This window comes from Dromiciops gliroides, chromosome 1 (genome assembly GCF_019393635.1).
Source record: "Dromiciops gliroides isolate mDroGli1 chromosome 1, mDroGli1.pri, whole genome shotgun sequence".
Taxonomy (NCBI): Eukaryota; Metazoa; Chordata; class Mammalia; order Microbiotheria; family Microbiotheriidae; genus Dromiciops; species Dromiciops gliroides.
Window position 1 is genome coordinate 745483596 of NC_057861.1, and position 27740 is coordinate 745511335.

Here is a 27740-nt window from a genome sequence, read left to right on the forward strand (position 1 = left end):
AGAAGGGACCTTAGGAAATTATTGATTACAGTCCCAGCATCTTCAGACTTATTAGAATTACTATGCAAATAAAGTAGAAAACAAAGTCAATGGCCATTGATTGAAGAATGAATGATTAAACAAATTGTAGTACAGAATTGTAATGAAATTTTGTCATGTCAGAAACAATAAATATGAAGAATGAAAGGAGGCATAGGAAGAATTCTATGAATTGACACAAAGTGAAGAAGAACCGGGAGAAAATATTCATGACTACAGCAAGGCAAATGGAAAGAACAACCACTTAAAAAAAAATCAAACTAATGCTGTGTAATTCTGATGACCAAGCTTGTCTCCAAAGAGAAAGGAGAATATACCTCCCTCCCTTATCTGCAGAGGTGGGGGGAAGTGACTATGGAAATGACACAGCACATACTTAAGACTTCATGTTTTGGTCAGCCTTGTTGAACTGCTGTTTTCTCTTTCTTATTTCTTTTATAAGGAATTTTTCTTTGGGATGGTGGAAAGGAGAAAGATATATTGGGAAAGGGAAAGATATATTGACTCAAAAGCAGAATGAAATCCAAATTTAGGGGAAGAACCAATGTGGGAATTTGTTTTGCTTGAAGATGCTTATTTGTTACAAGGGTTTTGATTTTCTTTTCAGTTGGGGTAAGGGAATTGAGGAAGAGGAAACAAAGGTTAAGGGTTCTTTAAAAAAAAAGGTGGGGAGAGAACAGAAGGCTAGTTGGAGCGAACTACAGATAAATAGGACAGCTTTGAAAGTCACATGTTGCATTTATTATATACATTAAAAGCAAGGCAGCTGTACACAATAGAAATGAACAGAGTATAGGTAAAGAAGCATGTGGCACCTCCTAGCAGAGGGGTTATGGATTCAAGATACAGAATGATACATACCTTTTTGGACAGGAAAAATGAGAGGATTTGTTTTTGCCTTTCTATGCTTATTTGTTTCTAGGACTGTGTTTTTCTTTACTGGGGGATTTGGGAGGGAAATGATAGGTACTGATACTGTTTTGATTTTGTTTGTTTGTTTGTTTGTTTTTAAAGCAGGACAATGGGGGTTAAGTGACTTGCCCAGGGTCACACAGCTAGTAAGTGTCAAGTGTCTGAGGCCGGATTTGAACTCAGGTACTCCTGAATCCAGGGCTGGTGCTTTATCCACTGTGCTACCTAGCCGCCCCTGTTTTGTTATTTAAAGGAAAAAAGAGGCTCATTGAAGCATTTGAAAATATGTGGAGAAGGAAGTTCAGAAGGAAACAGATAAGCAAGGTCTGCTTTAAAAACAAGGGCATGTAATAGAGATTTCATAAAAGGTATATATAACAGAGATTCACAGTTTCACATCCAATTCTTTTATTCTGTTCTATTTTGTTTTGGGAAAATTTTTAATTGCATTCATTAGATTCAGAATAAAAAATATATCTTTTTAATGCCCAGAGCCTATGGAAGGAAATTCAGTGGGAGGACAACTTTGGAACTAATGTATTGAATTTGTTATATACTTTAAAAAACCACCCAAGATGTACATAACAAAGATATGTGTTTTCATATATGATTTTTTCTGTCCTCTGCACATAGAGAAATGTTTGTTTGTTCATATTTGTCATGTTCATAATTTAAAATTAAAATAATTTTTTAAAAAGAGAAAATATGAATAGAAAGGAAAAATTTGGGACAAATCAAGGACTCTACCAAGAGTAACTACCCACTAACCCTACTACCATCTCTACCAGCCACCCAGGTACTATCCCTGGATTTCTCCTATTACTTTTTCTATCTCCCTATTTATCAATCACCAGTCACTTAGAGGAACACTGTTAACAGCTCCCTCCTGCTTTTCTCTCATCCTCATCACCTTCAATCTCACTTCACCCATGTCCCACCTTTTCTAAGGTTCCCACTAGAACTCCAGTTTCATGATTAAAAAACATACTCCCTTCCATCCTCCCCCAGAGCTTCAATTCCACACATAACCAATTACCTATGGGACATTTCTTTTTTAATACTTAATAGTATTTTATTTTTTCCAATTACATGTAAAGATAGTTTTCAACATTCTTTTTTTTTTTTTTAGTGAGGCAATTGGAGTTAAGTGACTTGCCCAGGGTCACACAGCTAGTAAGTGTTAAGTGTCTAAGGTCGAATTTGAACTCAGGTACTCCTGACTCCAGGGCCGGTTCTCTATCCACTGCGCCACCTAGCTGCCCCTCAACATTCATTTTTGTAAGATTTTTCCAAATTTTTCTCCCTCCCTCTCTTTCCTCCCTCTTCCCCAAGGTAGTGAGTAATCTTATATAGGTTAGATAATATGTACTATCATGTTAAATATATTTCCACATTAATCATGTTGGGAAAGAATACAAAAAAACAGAAAACTACTATTCAGATTCCACAGTTCTTTTTCTAGATGTGGAGAGCATTTTCCATCATGAGTCTTTTGGAATTGTCTTGGATCATTGTATTGCTGAGAAGAGCTAAGTCTATCACAGTTGATTATCACATAATGTTGCTGTTACTGTGTATAACGTTCTCCTGGTTCTGCTCAGTTCACTGAGCATCAGTTCGTGTAAGTTGTTCCAGGTTTTCCTGAAATAAGCCTGCTCATCATTTCTTTTTTTTTTTTTAGTGAGGCAATTGGGGTTAAGTGACTTGCCCAGGGTCACACAGCTAGTAAGTGTTAAGTGTCTGAGGCTGGATTTGAACTCAGGTACTCCTGACTCCAGGGCCGGTGCTCTATCCTCATCATTTCTTATAGCACAATAGTATTCCATTACATTCATATACCACCACTCAGCCATTCCCCAATTGATGGGCATCCCCTCAGTTTCCAATTCTTTGCTACCACAAAAACAGCAGATATAAATATTTTTGTACATGTGGGTCCCTTTCCTTTTTTATGATCTCTTTGGGATACAGACCTAGTAGTGGTATTGCTGGGTCAAAGGATATGCAACGTTTGGTTACTTTTTGGACATTTCAAACTGGATGTTCTAAGGACATCATAAACTCAATATGTCCAAAACTCAACTTGTTATCATTTCCCCCAAAAACCTTTCTCTTTTATCAAACTTTATTTCTGTCAAAGGCACCACCATCCTTCCATTTCCCATGTTTGTCATCCATACTTTATCTTAGACTCTTCACTTTTCTTCATCATATATTAAATTAAAACAATCGCCAAATCTTCTATTTCTACTTTCACAACATCTATGACATCTGACACCTTTTCTCCACTCACAAAACTGTCATCTGAGTTCAGGGAGTCATCACCTTTCACCTAAATGATTATAACAGCCAGCCTCCTAATTTGTCTCAAGTGTTTCCCTCTACAGTCTAACCCATACACTGCTGCCAAAGTAAAAATGGTGATCAAACCAATTCTCCTGGAAAATATATGGGAGAAGAGGGTAAGAGGATTTCCAGCAAAAATGGGTGAACAGGGGGCAGCTGGGTGGCACAGCGGATAGAGCACTGGCCCTGCTTTCAGGAAGACCTGAGTTCAAATCCGATCTCAGACACTTGACAATTACTAGTTGTGTGACCCTGGGCAAGTCACTTAACCCTCACTGCCATGCCCCCAAAAATGGGTGAGCAGGGGCAGCTGGGTGGCACAGCGGATAGAGCACTGGCCCTGCATTCAGGAAGACCTGAGTTCAAATCCGATCTCAGACACTTGACACTTACTAGCTGTGTGACCCTGGGCAAGTCACTTAACCCTCACTGCCCTGCCCCCAAAAATGGGTGAGCAGAGACAGATCACTCAGTTCCCATATATCTACTCTAGCAAAACCTGAAAATTTACACCAGATCATGTAATGTTCAAGAAATAAAATTATAAACTAGAGCATGTAACTTCTTCCACTCCAGAACTGCACATCCAGAAAGCCATCCAGAAACTTATGGGTAATAGGAAAAAGAGCCACCAGCAAAGCCAACACCAGTCTAGGTAACCAAACCTGTAACCTCCCAGTGGAACCAGAGATGGAAGAGCTATGTATAACCTGCTAGACTCTGTATCTGGAAGTGGCAAGAATGGAAGGCTCCTCTGAGAATGTCCCTTATATTAAAAGTCCAGCCTGAGTTCCAAAGTCGTCCTATTTGTGTTTCTCTCTAAACCTTCTTCTGTTTTCTACAGAGCATTTTAAAAATACTTCATTGATGCTTTTATATATTGTTTTGATATCACTAGTCCTCCATCTTCCTAATTCTCCCTCCCTACCAAAAAAAAAAAAAAACACCACTTCACCAAAATCAATAGTATAGTCAAGCAAAACAAACTGACACACTTTCCAAAAATGGATGTTTCATTCTGTATCACTTTTGTTAAGAGGTTGGAAGAGTGCTTTATTGTCTTTCCTCTGGAAATATGGTTGGTCATTGCATTAATCAGAATTCTTCTTAAGGTTTTCAAGGTTGTTTTCATTTCTAGTGCTGCAGTCATGGTCTACAGGCATACCTTGGAGATACTGGGGGTTTTGTTCTAGACCACTGTAATAAAGCAAATATTGCAATAAAGTGAGTCACATGAATTTGTTGGTTTCCCAGTGCATACAAAAATTATGTTTATACTATACTATAGTCTATTAAGTATACAATAGTATTATGACTGAAAAATTAATTAATTAATTTAAAAGCCTGTATTGCTTAAAAATGCTAACCATCACCTGAGCCTTCAGAGTCACAATTTTTTTTTTGACTAGAGGGTCTTGCCTCGATTTTAATGACTGCTAACTAATCAGGGTGGTGGTTGCTGAAGGTTGGGATGGCTGTGGCAATTTCTTGAAATAAGACAACAATGAAGTGTGCCACATTGATTGACTGTTCCTTTGAGCAAAGATTCTTCTGTAGCATTCAATGCTGTTTGACAGCATTTTACCCACAGTAAAACTTCTTTCAAAATTGGAACCAATCCTCTCAAACCTAGCCAATACTTTATCAACCAAGCTTATGTAATATTCTTCAACATTGTCGTGTCTTGGTATAGGGAGGCCTGAGAAGGAGAGACACCAGGAAATGGCCTGTTAGTGGAGCAGTCAAAACACACATAACACTTAACCATTAAGTTTACTGTCTTATTTACAACGATCACTTGTTTCTGCCTTTATTTGTCTTCATCAAAATATCTTGTTCTTGTACTTCACTCTGAGCAGCTTTTTAACATACCATGCTACTCACAGCTTCCTGCCCCTTCTGTCTATCCAGTTCTTTTTGAATATGTTACACTAAGTTTTGATTAAGTTCATTTAAGTCTATCCCACCAAATGTCAATGATATTTAGAGTAGCTGATTTGCCTGCTTGCATTAAGATCTCCTGTTAATTTTATTCATTAACATACTTTATCTACTTGTGTCTAAGCATTTTCTTGGATTTAATTAAGATGGACTTAGCCTTGACCCTTCCATGAAGCACAGAGATATTCGGGAAGACTTTGTGGAGCTGGACATGTTTGGCATTCTTGACCCTCTCCACACCTCTTCAAGCTATTTCCAACCGACTGTACTCACTAATGGCCTTTTACCTGAATATGAATACATACAGAGTATTGTGTTTGGCTTTAGGCACCACATTTTAGGAAGGACATTTTTAAATTCAAGAGTATCCAGAAATTGTAAATGGCCTCAAAGGCACGTCATATTATAATTAAAATTTATACGGCAATTTAAGGCTTGCAAAGTGTTCTATATGCATCTCGTTTTTTTCATAATAGCCCCATGAGTACTATCTCCCCTTTACAGATAAAGAAATCAGGGCTGTCAGCTCAAATAAACTGTCCAGGATCATCAAGCTGGAGACTGGGTGAGCCATCAAACTCAGGTGTTCCTGACTCCAAGTCTATCCACCCTAGCACCCTGCCTTATGGGGAGCTGGATCAAACAACTAGAAATATCTCAATGAGCTTACATTTGGGGGCTGGCAGGGAGGAGGGAAAGAAGCATGTACAAAGAAAATCTGCCTCCTTGCTGTTCCTCACACGTGATACCGTATCATCTGCCAACTCTGAGAATCCGCACTGGCTTTCCCTCAGACATGGGGAATGCCATTTAATCTGCAGATGTCCTGTACACATCGTTGTTTGCATGTTGTTTCACTCACTGAGCTCCTTGAGAGCCTCAGCTGCTTTTTGCCCTTTTTTTTGTATCCCCAGCACTTAGCAAAGTTCTGACACATAATAAATATTTGTTGACTGACTGCAGGGGATGGTCATGTGTCTAACATGAAGAACAGTTAGTTAATAATAGAGTGTGAATTCAAGAAGACGCAAATAGTTGGCTAGATTGTGATAAGGATGTGGGGAAAAAATGGGTTGAGAAAGAGTGGGGATGAGGGAGCAAGAAGTGGTAGCCTGGGAAGGAGTTTGACCTAGGCAGGATCATAAGAATACTGAATGGAATCACAGTAAAGTAGATGGTCTATCATCATATTATCTATAAAGAAGAGCTGGGAAATAGAGGAGAGACTACATGTGCATGTCAGGAGAATAAATGACCAGTCTCTGAGACTGTCTATGGAAGGTAATAAGGAAGGGGGTCTCTGGAGTGCTGAGAATTAGCTGGTTTGAGATATCTCTTCTTCAGTCATCAGTTAGGGCTGCTCCACCCAAGGGTTCACTCTAATGTTGAAGTGTTTCTCTTGGGGTAGAGTTGGGTCTCAGAAGGATCCTTGGTCTCAGACTGGTGATTAGTACAGGGTGGACAGCGAGTTTTTGGTCCAGGCTCAAGTTGCCTAGACTCTACTCTTTACTTCTGAAATTCTGTAAATGGGATTCAGAGGCTGAAATGATACCAACATACTGCTATTTATTGTCGGGAAGGATAGCCTGGAGAAATGGCCATGAATCACTGCTATACCACATTTTTGTTTTTCATGTAAAAGACTCTCCAGTGACCTCTGAACTGCTGCCTGCCCGAGCCTAACTTCCCTGGCCATCCCTATGCTCCCTCATACTCATCCATGTCGGCCTCATCCCTCGCATGTTCTTGATTCCTTTTACCTGCAATGCTCCCACTGTGCTTTCTGGAATCCTTGCTCTACTGTTAGTAAACTGCCCTTCATATTAGACATGTGCCCTCCCCTTGGAAATTACTCTAGATTGTACATTTAATTTTCTGTGTACATATTATTTCTCTCCCATGGAATCTAAGCTCCTAGAGGGAAGCAACGATATTGTTTTGTTTTTTGTTTCACCAACACTTAGAACAGTGGCAATGAAATGCTTATTGAGTTCAATTGAGATTTGACTGGAATGGAATATGCCAATACATCATTCTTAATTATCCTAGTCAGACACCCAAGGTTGACCCATGAGGCATTTCTCCCAAAGAACTGTCTCCAAATGCAACAGCCCAACTCAAATTTGGAGATGTTTAAGGTAAAGTGACAACCCACCGTTAACCTGGCAATCCAAGATTAGAACCTCACAAGAGTATAATGGATGAGTATAATAGTGTTGTATGTCTGGGGAAGAATATAACATCTGTGGGCCTTTTAGATAGTTGTGGAAGTACGCTATTACCTACTAAAAGTTAGAAGCATTATTAGTGTTAGTATCATGTACTGTTGTAGGTATAAATATAATATAATGCACTAGTTATATTATTATACAAATTGTGAACAAAAGAGAAGTTACCCAGGTGGCAGTGCAAATACCCAAAATGCCTATGTATAGTAAAAAAAAAAAAATGAAAGAAATCTGTGCTTACAATAATTAAGTGTTTTTAGAATGCAAAGTTTATTTTTATATCTGATTACTTGGATTAATGTACTGATAATGGGATATCTTTATAATGTTCTTGATCAAATATAATGTTTGATATATAACCATGAGGTAGAGTGTAATGCGTTAATAAAGTTATGAATTTGCTATATATTGATTACTTGTCATATACCTCCTATTGCTATAGTGCTTATAATTTGTAATTTGATCAGTGAAGGGATTTCACACAGGCTTTTCTCCAACCTTTACTGAATTACAGACATACCTTGTTTTATTGTGCTTTACAGATATTGCATTTTTTACAAATTGAAGGTTTGTGGCAACCTTACATCGAGCAATTATCAGTAACATTTTCTTTTTTTTTTCTTTTTTTTTTTATAGTGAGGTAATTGGGGTTAAGTGACTTGCCCAGGGTCACACAGCTAGTAAGTGTTAAGTGTCTGAGGCTGGATTTGAACTCAGGCACTCCTGACTCCAGGGCCAGTACTCTATCCACTGTGCCACCTAGCTGCCCCCAGTATCATTTTTCTAACAGCATGTGCTCATATTGTGTGTCTGTGTCACCTATTGCTAATTTTTGCAATATTTCAAACTTTTTCATTATTACTTTATCTGCTATGATCTGTGATTTATAATCTGTGATCTTTTATGTTACTATTATAATTGTCTTGGGGTACCATGAATGTCACCCATATAAGAGCACAAACTTAATAGATAAATATGTGTGTGTTCTAACTGCTCCATCCTCGGGCCTCCCCATTCTGAGACACAATAATATTGAAATGAGGCAACCTACAACCTACAATGGTTTCTAAGGGTTCAAGTGAAAGGAAGAGTCAATAAATGCAGCAAACTTCATTGCTGGCTTATCTTAAGAAATTGCCACAGCCAACCCAACCTGATCAGTCGGCAGCCATCAACACTGAAGCAAGACTTTCCACTAGCAAAAATATTATGACTCACTAAAGGCTCAGATTATAGTGAGCATATTTTTTAGCAAGAAAGCATTTTTAATTAAGATACACACATTGTTTTTAATAGTATTGCACAACAGACTAGAGTATAGCATAAACATAGCTTTTATATATACTGAGAAACCCAAAAAAAAAAATGAAATTCACTTTATTGCAGTGGTCTGGAACCAAACCTGCAATATCTTCTTGGTATGCCTGTTATCGGCTTAAGGCCCAATACAGGTAGTGTATCCAGAAAGGACTTTTAAGAATCTATTAGGAGAGGGGCAGTTAGGTGGTGCAGTGGATAGAGCACCAGCCCTGGATTCAGAAGGACCTGAGTTCAAATCTGGCCTCAGACACCTGACACTTACTAGCCATGTGACCCTGGGCAAGTCACTTAACCCCAATTGCCTCACCAAAAAACTATATCTATATCTATATATTATGCTCAGGGGCAGCTAAGTGGCACAGTGGATAAAGCACTGACCCTGGATTCAGGAGGACCTAAGTTCAAATCCGGCCTCAGACACTTGACACTTACTAGCTGTGTGACCCTGGACAAGTTACTTAACCCTCATTGCCTTGCCCCCGCCAAAAAAAGAAAAAGAAAAAAAGAAGATATTAACCCATATGCTGCAAATGTAATCAAAAGAGCTTAAAACTGACAAGAATGGGGTGGGGGGGAAATGCTGCGAGCCAAACTCCTGAACTCTACCTCTGACTATCCCTCAGTCTACTTCTCCATCCTCTGTACTAGAAGCCTTGTCACAATGGCAATGCCTTCACCTCTATGGCCTCCTCCTCTAACCGCTAATTCCTTCCTATACCTCCATTTGAGTAAGCACACATCTTAGAGCATTCCAAAGTCTTCCTTTATAGAGGACTGGAATCTAAACTTTCAAGGTAACTCTCCACTATGCATCAGCACCTCTGCTTAGAGTTTGACTCCAGGAGACATGTGTCCCCCCCCCCATCAGGTACTCTCAGTGGTCCTCCCTCCCCGTTTTTAGCTTCTTTTTGTGTGCTGACTTCCCCCAACAGATTCTAAGTTCCTTGAGGATAGAACTGTTTTTTTTCTTATTTGTATCCCCAGTGCTTACATGATATTTACTGAACTGAATCGATCCCTTCCAACCCAGCTTTTCCCAGATTACTTCACTGCCTTGTCCCCCTCCCCCAAAATCTTTTCCTTTCCCCTCACCTCATTTCCAATTGCCTTTTTTATGAATCATCTTCCTCCAATAGAATGTAAACTCCTTGAGGGGTTGTCTTTTTTGTTTATATCTGTATTCCTAGTCCGTAACACAATGCCTGGCACATTGTAAGTTCTTAAGTACATTGTCTATATTTATCCAACAATCGAGATTCCTTTAGTACTGCTATGTACAATGTAGAGAAAAGACTAACAGTAGGACCAGCCAAAAGAGTTGTTGGGAGGGTCCGATGAGATTTTGTATGTCAAGTACTTTGGGTACCTTAAAATACTATATAAACATCAGCTATTAATGGCATGATTAGTCTCAGTTTGTTAACTGTTTCACAGATTTCTGGGGAAAAAGGAACTGGACCAAAGGATATGAATCAACTATACTCAAAAGAAGAATTGCAAACTAAGGTTATTGTTTGTCCTCAGTTTTTGAAGAGGCCCAATGACATTACAGGTGACAACTCGTGCATGAATGGGATCAAAGTGAGACAGAGTTGCACAAAGCTGTCAGCCTCCCTCTCTCTTCCTGAATCATGGAAGTCCAGTGGCAGGACAAAGGCTGAGATGACTGGCGATGGCCCAAGATGTGACGGATGGTCTTGTCATCTCCGATACCTGAACAAGCTCTAAGCTCTCCACAGTGCCTGTGTCAGCCACCTTCATGGCTGTTGGGACAAACTGTTCTCATAAGTCCATTCCCCTGGGGAAAGTTTTCACATGCTTAAGGCAGACACCCCCCAACTCTCTGACAGGTGTGAGGCCTGCCAATTACCTTCAAATGTGATTTAGCCTGTCTGCTGAGACAATTTTACCAGAGTGTAGCTATTGCTCATCCACCTTTACAAACTAGTAACAATCATATGAAAGTATGTTCCAAGTCACTAATAATAAGAGAAATCAAAACAAGCACGAGGTTTCACCTTACATGCAGCATATTGGCCAAGATAACAAAAAACTAAGAACAGTACATGCTGAAGGAGTTGTAGAAATCCTGATATACTAGTAATTCCTTGTTGGTACAACCATGAATGAATACAACCATTTGAGAAAGCAATTTGGAATTAGACAAATAAAAGTAACTAAAATGTCCATACCCTTTTACTCAGAGATTTTGCTAGTAGGCCTATACTCCAAGGAGATCACTGAAAGAAGAAAGGCCCCCATAATCATTAAAATGTTTATAGTAGCACTTTTTGTGGTAGAAAGAACTAGAAACAAAAGTTGACAGTCATCAAATGGGGAATGACTAAACAAACTATGGTACAGGAACATAACGGAACATTACTATGCTTTAAGAAATGACAGAAATGATTAATACAGAGAAGCATAGAAAGATTTATATGAACTGACGCAAAGTGAAATAATCAGAGCTGACTAAAACAATGGAAATGGGAAGAACCACCATAAAAAAAATTGAAAAGAACAAAATATGGCCTCAAAAATGAAAAGACACCTTCCTACAGTCCTTTGGGGGGTTTTTTGTTTGTTTTTCAGTGAGGCAATTGGGGTTGTGACTTGCCCAGGGTCACACAGCTAGTAAGTGTTAAGTGTCTGAGGTTGCATTTGAACTCAGGTCCTCCTGACCTCAGGGCCGGTGCTCTATCCACTGCGCCACCTAGCTGCCCCCCCTACAGTCCTTTGTAAAGGTGTGGGGAAAGGAAGCCTATCAATGAGAGTGGGAAACTACACGGTATTGTTAATTTTTTTAAATCTTTTGATCAATTTTGCTGATTTTTCCTTTCTTCCTCCTTTTCCTTTTTCTTTGTTATACTGGATGGCTCCCTGGGAGGGGAAAGAAGAGGGGCACAAGGGGAAATGTTGGTTATGCAAAAAGATATTTTTTAAAAGTAACATATGGATATTCACATCCTAGAAACATCAAGGACTTGAAAAGATACCACTCAATAAATAGTTATAAGAACTGCAGCAATGGTCTAGAGTACAGGTATACTAACCACAGTGGTGGTGGTAGCATATTGCTTATGCTGTTTCCAGGTAGGTGCTTTCCTAGCTGGGCTGATATTCTCTCTCAGACTTTCCTAAGTTGAGAATTCTTTCCTAGCTGTTTTGTCTTTGGAGCTTTAGTTAGCTATGAAGTGCTATGGCATGAAAAAGAGAGAATATTCAAGTATGAACAAGTGACTACAAAATTTATGGATTTTCATTTCAGACATCCACTGAAAGCATGCAGAAGAAATACATGCAAGTTGGTTTCTACCTTTTACAGGGAGTTGATTAACCTTCATCAATGATCAAAATTAAGTGTGGGGGCAGCTAGGTGGCGCAGTGGATAGAGCACCGGCCCTGGATTCAGGAGGACCCGAGTTCAAATCCGGCCTCAGACACTTTACACACTTACTAGCTGCGTGACCCTAGGCAAGTCACTTAACCCCAATTGCCTCACCAAAATTAAGTGTGAAATATGGAACCACCATTGATCTATAGGAATTCAAGTTATCTTAAACTCGTGAGACTGGTAAACAGAGAAATCAATTCATTTTCTCTTGTTTTGATTCTATGTTGTATGTTTGACCTTAGATATGTCACTTCACCTCTATGGTCTAAGGCCTCACCTGCAAAATGAGGTGGTCCCTTCTAGCTCTGTGACCCTAGGATTTCACTAACTAGGAAGATGTGATCTGCACAGAAAACAAATTAGGCTGATACAAAAATGATAATGTTAACCAACTGGGGGAGGATGTAAACATTTTCCAGAGCAAGCTACAGGGCTTGATACTAGACCTAGACAATGGATATTTTTAGATCTTTATAATTCACGTTCTCAGTTGGGGGTAGGAAATCAGTTAACAATTACTAACTGATGTGAACCTGATAGTAATCAGTTATTTAAGAATAGTGGACTGTATGACCCTGGGCAAGTCACTTAACCCCCATTCCCCACCCCCACCACCCCCTCAAAAAAGAAAAGAATAGTGGGGGGCAGCTAGATAAAGAAAGTGTCCTACAGGGAGCAGCTAGGTGGTGCAGTTGATAAAGTACTGGCCCTGGACTCAGGAGGACCTGAGTTCAAATCCAGCCTCAAACACTTGACATTTACTAGCTGTGTGACCCTGGGCAAGTCACTTAACCCTCATTGCTCTGCCCTCCCTCCAAAAAATAATAAATAAGTAAAAAAGAATAGTGGACTAGGTGATTAGGTCCTACTGTGTTAATAGGTAAAAATGTTTAAAAAAATATGTGAGTCCCCAAGGCATACATGGATCTCATAGTTATAAGGAGAGACAGTAACATCCACTTTAAGGCTCCCACCTTAAAGTGACTTTGTTAAGAGAGGTAAGAAGCAAAAAGAATGAAGCTACTAGAATGAATACAAAGTACTTTCTACTTGGATTTAAAAAGAAACATCTGCAACAATAAGCAGTATGGAGCTATGTAACACATACTACAGGCTTAAGAAAACAATAGCCCTAAGATGTGAGACAGAGACATACTAGTATGAATCTATATAGGGATAAGGGAATAATTATCTGGATACTCTAAAAAACTACATTCTGGGAATATGGCATCCTAGTCTGTAATCAAATAACATAAAAGGATGTCTATATGCTTTGGAAGAGATCCAGAGGAAATTTAAAGGATTAAGACCTATTGCACTGTCTTACATGCCCATCTATTCTACCTTGGGAAGTTCTAATAAATAATAGTTCTTTATATGAAATCAAAATTTGCCTCTCTAAAACTCATTGCTGGGGGCAGCTAGGTGGCGCAGTGGATAGAGCACCGGCCCTGGAGTCAGGAGGACCTGAGTTCAAATCCGGCCTCAGACACTTAACACTTACTAGCTGTGTGACCCTGGGCAAGTCACTTAATCCCAATTGCCTCACTAAAAAACAAAAAACAAAAAACAAAAAAAAAACCCCTCATTACTCCTAGTTATACTCTCTGAAACAGTAAGTCTTCTAACAGGATGCCCTATCTAAGCTTGAAGGCCAGTTACTTTTACCTAAACCTAAATCCATGCATATTTTTGGAGTTTTTTTACTTGACTTAGATAGAGGACTATACAGAATTACCACTGTTAACTCTTTAACAGAGCTATACCTCTACTAAATTATATTACACACAAATGAATGCAATATTCTAGATGTGATCTGACTAGTAGATGGGTCGACAAGGGCAAGGAGGTTATTATTCTTTGTTCTGGGCACTATACTAATAAATGAAAATCAAGTTTCATTCATTCTTTGACCACCATATGTTGACATGACTAGTTAACTAATATACAAGTTTTATTTGTTTTCTCAAGTACAAAAAATATTTCCCTGTGATTTAATTACTTTATTTCCCCAAAGACGGTCAGCTACTATACTGCTGCCCAAATAAACACACCACCATTTTGTTTATTTTGCTTCCATTTATTAAGCTCACTCATTTTGTTTATATAGTTTTTACATTCAGAGAACATATTACTTGAGAAATACACGAAAAATAAAAGCTGTTAATATATACAAACTTGGTCTTTTAGATTTAGTTAGCTTTTTGAGACCGGAAGAGTTCACTGTCCTTTGAAGCAAAGCACCAAGTATAACTATCTCCAGCACTACAGAAAAGCTGTGACGACATTATGGTTGCCTTAGATGTTCTACATATCCAAACAATCTGAAAATCACAATGAAAAGATGCTGTGACTCTCTACTAAAGTGACAAATACAAGTAAGTTAAGCTTCATTTCTTAATTTTATTTTTAAGAGTTTTAAATGACTGCAATGACTCTCAAGTAGGGATAACAAGAAAAATGTCAATACCCAACTACCTTAACTCATGTGCAACACAGATGTAATTAAATACATTAATTCACTCCCATTATCCTGCAAATAGTTGAAATTATAACCTATAACACTAAAGTTGACATTAAGAAAGCTTTATACTGTTTAGCTATTAAGGACATTTTTATACACACAGCATAGACAACTTACTCACTAACACATTCTAGAATAATTAGTTTCACACAAATTAAGAGATAAAAGTACGAAATGGTGCGACATTTTCAGATATCCTAGAAATCAAGTTATACTTTCATTGTACTTAATACCAACATTATACATTTTCTCCCAAATGCTTTGCTTTTTTGGAAAAAATGCAAATTCATTTCCCAAGGGCAAACAAGGAACCATCTTTTTAATGGCACCAGTTCCTTTCCACATAGACATGTTTTTGTTACTACAAACTACTAAAAAATCTCAAAGAACTAGTAATAATCAGAGACACATTACTGGCACTATTTTTTTTGTCAATATTAAGCTAGCACAATTAAACAGAACATTTTAAGCTTCAATTTCCCAAGAAAGTATTAGATGAAATAAGGAAAGTAAAACATTTTTTGATGAATATCTCCAGGAAGCTGAAAATACAGAATTTCTTTCAAATTATTTAATTTATATGCCAAAAAGTTGCCTACATAAGCATTCACAAAGCAAACAATTTTGGCCTCAAAATCCTTGAGGCATAAGCAACTCATAATGTCCAACTTGGCCCTCTTGCTTCAGTTGGTACAGTAAGTCTTCCTTGCGCCTTTTTCTTCCAACCACCAGGTATCTATCATGCCCCATTCCATGGGATTTACTCTTAAGACCATATTTCTGAGCAATCTGATGTATCTGCTTTCGCTCATCACTGGTAAATTCTGTTGAGAAAGTCAAGTTCGTGTGGCTTGATGAGCGGGCATAGTTTCTGATGATTTGTTCAATATCTCTCTTGGAAATTCTATTTGGCCTCTCCACATCAAGCCCAAGACCTTCTCGTCTGTGCTGCTCTTTGACTGAGATGGGTTCACGAATGCCCTCACCACATTTTCCCAAACCTCCACCAGTCCAGCCCATTTTTCTCAACAGCTGATTCCCAATATTGTCCTCTTTAATCTGTTGTTGATAAGCTTCTTCTGTTGAACGACCCCGAATTTCATTTCTTGAGATCACAGTATCAATAGTACCCCTCCTCAGGTTGTTGACCACAGTTGGCTGAGTCCTTTTAAGGATTTTCACAGCTTCTTCTGCAGCATCATGCTTGACACTCTTCTTTAATCCAATTGCTTCAGCAATCAGTTCTTTCTCCAGAATTACCTTACATTTCCATTGGAGGCCCGTTAGCCTTTCAAAGACATACTCAACAGTCATTTTGTTGAACTGAGCCGTGTCATTTAGAGTGCATACAGGATTTGAGGAATTCTCATAAACAACAAGGTCCTTTAGATCTGTTTTTCTTGAATAACCCTTAGGAGAATAATCTATTGTTTGAACTTGTGTGGCTGTGATGTTAGATTGTGTTTTTTGCAGAATAGTCAGTGCCTCATCAGCAGCTGCATGTTTACTTGTCTTTTTGCTCCCATATCCTTCAGCTAAGCATTGGCCTTCCAAAAATACTTGACAGCGCCATAAACGATTTGGCATCATATCATACTTGTATTCAATCGCCACTCTGTTGAAGGAGGCAGAATTGTTAAGGATGCCAATAGAATCACTTGCATTTTCTATGAGGACAAAATTAGCCCACTGTCTGAAATTGGCAATGGCAGCATTAGTACTTAACTGTCCAGGTCCATTCTTAAAGGACTGTAGGTCTTCTGAGGGTTTTAGGGCTGGTGGAAAATCATAAGAAGATAAGCCAGTTGGAAACACCACTAGATCTTCTTGGTAAGTATGTCTATATTTCCTTCTTACAACTCTAACTTCAACAGACTTTTGCAGAAGTTTTATGGCCTGCTCTGTAGCTCTATCCCTAGATCCATTCTTGCTACCAGCATAACCTGTAGTTAAATAGACACTTTGGCACCTAACTTCACAGGCGTAGCCATCAGTCAGGAATTTCTTGCTTCTGGGGATATCAGATGGAGCAATTTCTTTCAAAGAAGCATATATATACTCAGGATTGGTCTTACAGGCCTGGATGCAACGAGTTAATATAAATGTATAACTCATTTTTTCAGGGCCAAGATAGAGCTCTGGATCTGGAAGATTTCTCCGGATAGTTGCAGAAAGTCTTTCAATCAAATTTTGTTTTGCGGCAAGTATTGACTCTGGCAATTTTGTTACTAAGGAAGACTCCCCAGATGAGTAATAGCCCGAACGCTGAAATGCACTACTTGTGGCCGGTTCTCCAGTATTTGATATGATTCTGGGTACAGCAGGATGAGGCCGGCTCTCTCGGGAACCATACTTTCTGTGGCTTTCTACTGGCCATCTGAAAGTGTCAGCCTGGGGATCTGTCCATGGTGCATCTGTGTCCATGGGATCATCCCTCCTCTCCTCTTCCTTACTACTAGCTACAAAATGGACAGGCTCAAAGCGGGGGAATCTGGGGACGGCTTTCCTCTTAGTACCACTCAGCCCTGCATACGGGGAGAGGGGCCGCTTCTGCCCTTTGGAGGTCTCGGGCACCACCAATTCATAGGAAGGCATGTCGCCGATATGGATGCCTTCCGCCATCTGGAGGATTTTGTCCATCAACTGGGGGCTATACTTACAGCCCAGGAAGACGTGGTTCGTCCAGGCGGTGGAGAGAGACTGCAGCTGATCCGACTCGCCGGGGCCGGTGTAGCTGTGCAGGTGCCGGGAGATGAACTCGCGCCGCAGCCCCCACTGCCGGTCACTCTCGTGGCTGTAGCGCCATTCGGACACGGACACCTCCTGCTTTCGCTCGGGCTCGGGCTCCGGCTGCGGCTGCGGCTGCGGCTCGGGCTCCGGAGGCGGCGGCGGCGGCGGCGGCTGCGGCTCGGGCTCGGGCTCGGGCTTCTGCTCCGGGTCTGGCTCCTGCGGCTGGGACTGCAGCAGCCGCGGCAGGGAAGGCTGTGGCGGAGGCGTTGGCGGAGACAGGAAGTCATCCCCCAGTAACAGGCGCTCGCCCGCCATCATCGCCTCCTTCTCCGCCCCAGGGAGGAGCTGCACAGGGCCGCCCCCACGGCTGGTCAGATGGTCAGACGTGGCGCGGGGCGGGCTGCCCGCCGGGGGCGGAGCCTGCGCAGACCCACCTCCTTCCCCCCACAAACTGTGAAGTCACCCCGGGCCCGCTTCCATGCCGGCCCGGCCAGCGCCGCGCCACCGCTGCCGCCTGGGCACACAAGGGCGAGGGGGAGCGGGCCGCGCCCGGGGGGCATGGCCCGGCCCCGCTGCAGCTGCCACGCCACGCCACGCCACGCCACAGCCGGCGAGCGGACCGCGTCACCACGGCGGCGGCGGCGGAGCGGCGGCGGCGTACCCGGGCGGCGAATCAGGGTCCAAAAAGGGGTCCGCTACGGCGGCGGCGGCCGCTGCCGTGGTCACTCGAGAGATGGAGAGCCGGCCCCGCCCACCTCCCGGCGAAGGGGAGGGGCAGGGGAGGAGAGGGGGCGTGCCGCCCAATGGCAGCCCCGCCCCCACTGCGGACCTCCCTCCAGCCTGCGGACTCCAGCAGCCCCCTCCCGGACCGGGAAGGGGTGGGGGTAGCAAGGAGGCCCGGGGAGAACAGTGGGGGTGGTCATGGGGAAGGGGGTGGGGATGGCCTGGGGGAGGGAAGAGACAGGCGCCTTTCTCCAAAGCCCCCTCAACATCCTCCATCACTTTTGCACTCTTGGTTCGCTCTCCCCTACCCCCCCCCCCCCACTGTGGACCCATTTCCCTGGGGCTGAGCCTCTAGGACGGCACCAACAGCACTCCCCCTTCCCCCGCTTAGACCCACTATCCCTCAGCAGGCGGGGGAGACCAGGGCTCCCTGCCGACCCCCGCTTCCAGGCTGGCTCGAGGCCTGGACGAAAAAGCACAGGAGAGCCTCTCCCCGTCCTCTCTTCCAGGTCCCCACCTCCCACAGGAAGGAGGCTCCTGCCCAACACCTAATGAAATCCACAATCCAGGCGCCTCCTTTCTGAGACTCCCAAATCACTTTCGCCTTTCTCGTGCACACAGGCGCCAGATGGGACGAGCTCTAAGCGCTCTGAAACTTTGGGAACGAGCTCTAAGCGCAGATGGCGTGCTGATGAGAGGGGCTGGGTTTGGGCCCTGGGTTCAAATCCTCACGCTCTCATTCACTAGCCGCAGATGAGGCAATTCACCACTTCTCGGTCCACCCCACTTGTAAATCTCTGATTTTACAAGCAGAGACTAGGGCAGCCCAGATATCAGTGAATAGCCTCTGTAAATTAAGCAAATGACCAGTGTTGAGTAAAGAAAGCCAAATCACATTTTCAAATTTAAAAAAAAAAAAAAGGCTGTGCTTGGAAGCTAACAAAAGTTCTTTCAGAAAGCCCACTGTTACTAGTCCCACTGGATGACCTGCCTCGGGCAAGCACTCAGTAAGGGTTATAGGTAGGATGTGCTGACAGCCCCATTTCAGGAACATCTAACAGTGTCATCTGCTGAGCCAACACAGGGTGAACATATTCCTTCTCACAAATGCAGCCCTCTCCCTAAACTTGCTCATATTTTTAATTTAGGGGACACAATTCGAAGCAAATACAACACCCACACTGAAATTAAATCAGGGTGCTTTCAAGAAAACTCAGGTATGTAAAATCAAATAGGTCTTTTTAAATGATGATAGTATTTTATTATTTTCCAATTACATGTAGAGATAGTTTTCAACCTTTGTTTTCCTAAGATTTCTAGTTTCACATGTTTCCCCTCCCTCCCCTCCTTCCTCCCCCACCCAAATAGGTCTTTACTTCCATCATTTGTCAAAAGGCTTCATCATTCTAAGAGAGGAAATGAATTCAGCCTCCCTCCAATACATTATCCCCACATTTTTGTTGATTTAACCGATTTGCCATTCTAATCTTTGTTATCTGGAAAGGAAGGTGTCAAAGGCCAAAAGGAGGTCTAGAGGGCACCAAAGCTCCACATAGAACCCAGTCTTCACGGATGTGCTTTGAAGTTGTTAACAGTTTGGGGGGGGGGAGGAGTGTTTCATCTGCACTATTAACATTTTCTCCAGAATAATTCTACACAATCAGCCAGACTCTACATCAAGACTGACTGTAGCATTTGCAGATTTCAGAGGATAGTTTAACAAGTGGTTCTTTCAAGCAGGTAAGAACAGTCTTTATCTAATACATGCTGGCCTAAGGGCTAATCCCAACCCGAGGAGTTGTTGGGCCTGAAGGAGCTAAATAAAAATAAGGACTGAAGGAATATTTATGTAAGATTTGGGTAGCCCTGGATGGGAGAATCTTAGAGGCAAGGACACCCTGCCCAAAAGGTGGGTGACACTCCCCTATACTTCGGGCTAGAAACCACTTAAGTTCTTGGGGGAGTTCTAAGATGCAATGAACACACAGCTAGGCATATGCTGTGGAAGGGCAAGCAGGGCGAGCATATCATACCACAAATACCAGAAACAAACTGGGGAGAGAGCGGCATGCGATAGGGAAATAGAGACACACCAGCCTTGAGGGAAGCCTGAAGCAGCTTAGCATTGTACACATTACCATACGCACAGAGGACTAGCAAGAGTAGCACCCTCAACATGGAGAAGGCACCCTCTCCCACTCCATTTTGACCCTCCCCATTCTCATAAGTTCATATGCCTTTCCTTTGGGAGCTGGGGAAGCCTGGCTCCACTCACTCCTCTTGCCCTCCCACAGAGGTGGGGTACTATTAGAGCCCTCCTGTATTCATACCAAGTCAACCAACTCCCCTCCAAGAGGGAGCTCATGTTTCCTTCCACAGTGCGGAAAATAAAGACTAGGCAGATTCCAGCTTCTTCCCTCCTCCTCATCCCCCTTTGCCAAGGACTTTCCCTTCATTCTTCTTTCCCCTTGATCTTCCCATAGTCCCAAAGGAAAACAGTTCTTCAAGTGAAGGTTTTGTGAATTTGTGTCTATTTTCATTCATCATTATAGATTGATAAAGAAAAGCTGAAAGATTACTGTAAGACCAAGCTGCTTAAACTGTGGCTCACCACCACATGTGGGGTCACATAAATGAACGTGGGGATCTCAAAAAACCTGGCAACAGTAAAAGGTTATGTACCTATTTTTATATCAATATACCAGAGTCGAGTAGAAACGTCTTGGGTAAAACGGGGTCTTGAGTGGAAAAAGTTTAAGAAGCTCTGCTCTAAGAGACCCTACCCTGGGAAGCAGATTCATCTGTGAAGCACAAAGTTAAATTTTCTTGATTCAATAAGAATAGGTGAAATAATGAAGATAGAATATAGGGAAATTAAATCTAGCCATTGGGGCTGTCCTTAAGAATCATAAAATCTTGAACAAACAGGTCTTTTAGAAGTCAATTAGTTCTACCTTCACATTCCATTCAGGAATCCTCCCTAACATGTCCCTGACAGGAAGTTATCTTAAACAAAGATGTCAAGGCAATATAGAGCGATAAAATGGACATGGTTGGAACCCTAGTTTTAGCTACTTATTTGGGAAAATCACTTCACTTTTCTAGGCCTCAGTTTCCTCATCTGAAAAACAGCGCGAGAGTATTGTACTAAATTATTATTTTTTTAAGTGGGGCAATGAGGGTAAAGTGACTTGCCCAGGGTCACACAGCTAGTAAGTATGAAGTGTCTGAGGCCGGTTTGAACTCAGGTCCTCCTGAATCCAGGGCCGGTGCTTTATCCACTGTGCCACCTAGCTGCCCCCAAATTATTTTTAAGGTCCTTTATAGCATTGTAGTGATGATGCTATGGTTTTGATAAGGTTCTTGTAAACTGCAGGCTCAATGAATCAATGGTGTGGTCTGCTAGCCAAAAAAAAGCAATCTTAGACTGCATTAAGAGATTTTCCCACTTACTCTGGTTATGGTCAGATGACATTAACTATATTGTATTTAGTTCTAAGTGCTATACAAGATAACTGGAGGTTTGGGTATAGACGTGGCTTTGGAATCAAGAAGATGTGTGTTCAAGGCCCACCTCTGACACATACTGTCTGTGAACCCTGCCACATCCTTTAACTTCTCAGGGCCCTATGCAACTTAAGTTGCCGAGAAGGTGCCAACCTATATCTTGGAGTTTCCTCGAATAGGGGTTCCCTATAGCAGTGACCTGTGTTTATAGGTCTAATCCCGATCTGATGCTATCTCTGGATGCTACATTTCTGGAGCACAAAGAGGTGAATGTCCAAAGAAGGGTGAGTAGGATGGTGATAGGCACTGAGCCCATGTTATATGAGGACCAGTGTATGAACTGGAAATACTGAGCTTGGAGAAATGAATTAGAAGGAACATTATAGCTATCTTCAAATACTGAAGGGCTGCTGGCAGTGGGAGGTGGGGGATAGGGGAGATTTCACTTTTTACTCATGTCCAAAAGAAGGCAAAATAAGAAAGTATACAAGTTACAGGGAGGTCAATTTAGGCTCAATGGAAGAACTTCCTAACAATTACAGTTACCCACAAGTGGAATGGGCTACCTCAGGAAGTAAATAAAGGTAGGTACCTCATTAGAGGTCTACAGGCAAAGGCTGGGTAGCCACTTGTTGGGGATACAATAAAAGGACATTCTTATACAAGAATGCTCTAGATTAGACATATTTCCAAATTTGAGGTTGTGGGACCTCCTATTGTGAGGAAATGCATTATTCCACAGGTCAATTCATTCACTTTGGAGCCAGTTCGACTTAAGTGCTTTCATGTACTCTAATACTCCAATGGATCTGTGACCTCATCATTGTAATGATGCTACTCGCCAACTACATATACCTTCTCATACAATGTACATCTTCCCATAATTACCCCACAGATAAGCCAGCTGAAATGCCAGAAATCTTCCTTGATTTTGCTATACATTATGAAGGTGCTCAGCCTTTCCCTACTTGCTATTAATAAGGTGGCCCTTCTTGCCAAGATCAACCCCTCTAAGGGTACCTTTGATGACATCCCCTCCCACCTCCTTCAGACTACCTCAGTCATCCCCCTTTTCTCTACTGATTTCAAACAAGCCTGAGTCTCTTCTATCTCTAAAAAGTCTAGCTATGAACCTATATCTTCTCCCCCCATTCTTAAACTCTTGAAAAAAGGTTTTTTTTCCACTCACTTCTCTCCATTTCCTATCCTTTCAGTCACTCTTCAACCCTTTACAATCTGGCTACCAACTTCATCAGACAGCTAGGTAGTGCAGGTGACCAACTGTTAGGACTGGATTTAGGAAAATGAATTCTGGCCTCAGACATTTCCTAGCTGTGTAAATTATACTGGTTGTGTACAAGCAAGTAACTTAGCTTCTGTCTGCCTCAATTTTATCAACTATAAAATGGGAATAATAATATTATCCACCTCCCAGGGTTGTTGTAAAGATCAAATGTGATAATATTTGTAAAGCACTCAGCACAGTGACTGGCACATTGTTAGCACTTAATCCCTGTTTGTTTCCTTCCTTGCTTCCTTGGCCTCACTGACACTTCTCTCTCTAAAGTTACCAACTATCTCAACTACCAAATCAGATGGTCTTTTTTTCTTCTTTCTCAACCTATCTTCTGCATTTGACACTGCTGACCATTTTCTCTTAAAGATATATTTTTTTGCATTTTCGTGACAATGTTCTCTTCCAGTTGTCCTCAGTATCCATATCATGTCTTCTAACTGTGACTTTTCTGCAAGGCTCTGGTCCTGAGCCCTTCTCAGTCCCTGAGTTTAATTATGATCTCTTTAAGGATGACACGCAGACCCAATTCCAGTCTCTCCTCTGAGCTTTAGTTCCTCATCAACAATTGCCTATTAGAAGTTTCAAACTGGATGTCTCAGAGACACCTCAAATGCAACATGTCCAAAACAGAACTCTTTATGATTAACCAACCAGGTTCCATCTCACCCTACCCCACAACAGACAAACAGAACAATACAACTACCCCATCCCCTACAGAATTCCTTTACCCTGGTCTCATCAATCACTGGTTGATGATGTAGCTACAGAGGCTGGGGATCCCTTAAAGAGGTTAAGCACAGGAATAAACTCCAAAGGCAAAATTCCTGACTCATCTCCATTCACCCTCCTCCCAGTTCTCCAATCCCTATGCTATATCACCATAGCAGAGGGCTCTCAATACTCTAGTCCTCACTTTTCATTTTTTGGGTAGGAATTAGTACATAACACTGGAGGAGAAAGCATGGATGGCTTTTTCTTCCATGACCTTTCTTCCCAAGCCCACCTGTCTTCTGAACTTACCTATTTTTGTTGAGGAACCAAACTAAGTATTATCCTTGACTTAGTTATCTAGGCATTACATTAATGACTCTTCACTCCCCCTCATGACACACATCCAATCAGGTAAAACCTTATTCTTTGTACCTCCTGAACAGCTCCCAAATCCATCTCTTTCTCACTACTCACATAGCATTCTACTTCAAGCCCTCATCATCCATTTCCTGGAATACTGGTTCAGCTTTCGAATTTACCTTCTTGCCTCAAGTCTTCCAACTCTCTGATCCTTCCTCCATACAGCTGCCAAAACGATATTCCTAAAGCCCTGGTCTGAGTATATCACTTAATCACTCAGCAAACTCTGGTATCTTCATGATCAAATATAAAACCCTCTTAACGACGCTGCTGCTGCTGCTGCTGCTGCTGCTGGCATTACTGTAGTGCTTTACAAACATCTCGTTTTATCTTCACAACAACTCTGGAAGGAAGGCACTATTGCTATCTCCATTTTGCAGACGAGGAAACTAAGGGAAACAGATAAGTGGCGTGGGGACAGAAGGAAAGGGAATACGTATTTATATAGTGCTTACTAGTTCCCATCACTGTCCTCGGTGCTCTTACAAATACCTCATTTAATACTCACAACTACCCTGTGATATAGATGCCATTACTATCTCCATTTTATAGTTAAGGAAACTGAGCCAAACAGCAATCAAAGAACTTGCCTTGGGTCACAAGGGATAGTAGGTTTCTGAGGCTGTATTTGAATTCAGGTATGGACGGCAGGCCCAGTTCCCTATCCACTCTCCCCACCAGCTGCCTTTACTTGCCATTTCCAAGCTGGCCCTTTACTACTCTTCACATGGGATACTGCACGTCTCCTCCATGCCTAGAATGCTCTCTCCCTCCTCAGCTCTGCCTTTTACCTTCCCTGTCCTCCTTTACGATTCACTTCAATTCCCACCTTCCTCCAGAGGTTTCCCCGTCCATCCTCTTTTTCCTCCCTATAGAAGTTCTCTCTATTTTCCATTTACATTCTCTATTTTGTATGTGCCTAGTGATTTTACATATTGTTCTTCTCTACTTATCAGTTTCTTAAAGGCAGGACCTTGTTTTTGCCTTTCTTTGTGCAGTATCCAAAGTGCTTAGCACACTGGCTGGCACATAGTAAATGCTTGTTAGCTGATGCTATTTTTTTTTCTTTAAAATTTTCCCAAATCTACCTCATTGGATTACAACTGAGATATCCTGTAACCAGCAACTGCCTCCTTCCCAGCCCTCTCTTCCAAATAGCTACCTTGCAGAGGGAGGTGAGGCATGGGACACTGACTAATTCATTCCAATAAATTTTTGTTCAGTCGTGTCCGACTCGTTAGTTGGTGTTTTCCTGGCAAAGATAATGGAGTGGCTTGCCATTTCTTTCTCTAGCTCATTTTACAGATAAGAAACTGAGGTAAATGGGGTTGTGACTTGCTCAGGGTCACACTGATAGTAAGTAAGTGCCTGAAGTCACATTTGAACTCATGAAGAAGAATCCTCCTGATTCCAGGTCCAGTACTCTATCCACTGCACTATCTAACATCTGCATCCAAATGAACTGAATTCTTGCAGGCTTTCCTTCCCTCCAAACTTAGTAAAGAAGGAGAGAGAGACAGGTTGAAATTCCCCTCCTTTAGCTCTTTCCTGGACTTCTATGTATAAAGTACTCCTATCCCCAGCCTCTATGATTTCCATGAGGATATCATCTAAACCAAGCAACCCTACCAGAGGTGCCACTGTGTAGCAGAGACAACAAGAAATAAGTTCCCTCCAACCTTGAGGTAGGAGACCAGGCAGTTTCCCCAAGAGGAGTGAATCTGGCATCAGACACTTTGGGTGATAACTGGAACTTTGCACCGACAGCAGCTAAAGAGTTGTCCTTGAAAAAATTCTTTCAACACTCCCAAACAGTATACACACACCTTGCCCTCCAGGAAAAGTAGACATGATTATTCTAGAAAGCAATTTGGAATTATGCCCTCAAAGTCACTAATAATTTTATCAAAGAAAACTACAACAATGAGACAATATGCCACAACTAGGAAATATAGCCATTTCAGTCCTTAAAAGAAAATTTTAAATCTCTACAGGCACGTATCAATAAAAGAAGTAACTGGTCGATACACTGGACATACAACTAACTAGAAAAGCAATAAATTAAAAAAAAACCAAATATACTTTAAAATCAAAACTTTTTAATCAAATAAGATATTAACAAATATGAAAGCAAAAAAATGAACTGATAAACAAAACTAAGAGGTTTTTTTAATTAAGAAAATAAAACCAGGGGTTTGATTTTTTAAAAAAAGGAAGAAAACTCGGTATCAACAATGATAAAGGAGAATTCATAACAACAGAATAAAGATTACTTGAAATTATTTTGCCAAATCATGTGCAAACAAAATCGATAAAAATGAAATGGACAAATATTTACAAATATAAAAAATGCTGAGATTAACAGAAGACAAAATTTTTAACTAAATACAGACCCAGAATAAGAAGTTGAGCAAGCCAGAAATTTTTTTTCTAAATGGGGGAAAGGAAGACCAGATCAAGTTACCAATAAATTCTATCAAATATACAAACAACTAATTCAAGTATTACATAAATTGTTTGCTAAAACAGGCAAATAAGAGATTCTACCGACTTTCATCTGATAAAACTATACATTTTTATCTTTTTTGAATAGCAACACAAAAATACTGAACAAAAATCAGAAAATAAACTTAACCAAAATATTAAAAAGATTATACACTATGACCCCCAAACAATAAAAAGCATGTATCAAAGATACAAAAAAACTTGCCAAGATGTAACACTCGTTTATGAAAAATACATTATAAATTTATTATATCATTTTATATGTCATGATGATTATATGGGGAAAGCAAGCATTTATCTAAAAACAAGAAGAGCAGCATTATATCTGAGAGATCTTTTCAGTAAGTTGAAGGGATATCTCTCATCACCACTATTAGTTTATATAGTATTAGAAATGCTATAGCAATAAGACAAGAATACAGCATTTGGCAGTCCACCCATAAGAACACAGGATATATATTAATATAACTAAAAATAGTATATACAGAAAGATCTGAATAAATGGAGAGATTAATTATTTATGCATAGTTATGGGGTCCCATTATAATAAAAATGACAATACCAGTTAAATTAATTTACTTATTCAGTATGATGCCATCAAACCACCAAAAAATTAATTGTAGAAGAAGAAAAAAAACAATGACTAAATCAATTTGGAGGCAAAAAAGGTCATGGATCTCAAGGAAAATGATAAAAAAAAGTGGGAAGGCAGAGAGCCTAGCAGTATGGTATCTGAAACTATACTATCAATCAGTAAATATCAAAACAATTTGGTACTGGTTTAAAAACAAAAAAGTAAAACAGTGGAATAGATTAGGTACACAATATACTGAATGAAGCAAATTAACATAGTAACATCACATTTGATAAATCCATGGACTCCAAATACTGGGTTAAGGAAAAACTCTTGGAAAACCTTGGAAAGCTGTCTGGCAGATGTTAGGTTTAGAAGGTCAATCTCTCTCACAATATAACATAAAAAGCTCCAAATTAATTTATGACCTAGATATTTTAAAACTCACATAAAACAAATTAGAAGAGCAAAGAAGGAGATAGCTCTTGTTAATGGATAGCTCAGCCACTCACTACTCATCTACTAAGCACCCACCAGAAACTGTCCTAAGTGCTGGAGATAAAAACAAG

The 27740-nt window shown here is 40.9% G+C and overlaps 1 protein-coding gene across 1 annotated transcript; it reads right to left on the minus strand.

Annotated features, from left to right (window-relative positions):
- Positions 1–14229: 14229 nt before the first annotated feature.
- Positions 14230–18016, minus strand: LOC122735458 (NF-kappa-B-repressing factor-like). Its single transcript, XM_043977014.1, has one exon. The coding sequence runs from the start codon at positions 17750–17752 to the stop codon at positions 15335–15337; it is 2418 nt and encodes an 805-aa protein (XP_043832949.1). The 5' UTR covers positions 17753–18016; the 3' UTR covers positions 14230–15334.
- Positions 18017–27740: the final 9724 nt, after the last annotated feature.

Coding starts and splice junctions, on each gene's coding strand:
- LOC122735458 (XM_043977014.1), bottom strand. CDS start 17,752: ATGATGGCGGGCGAGCGCCTGTTACTGGGGGATGACTTCCTGTCTCCG.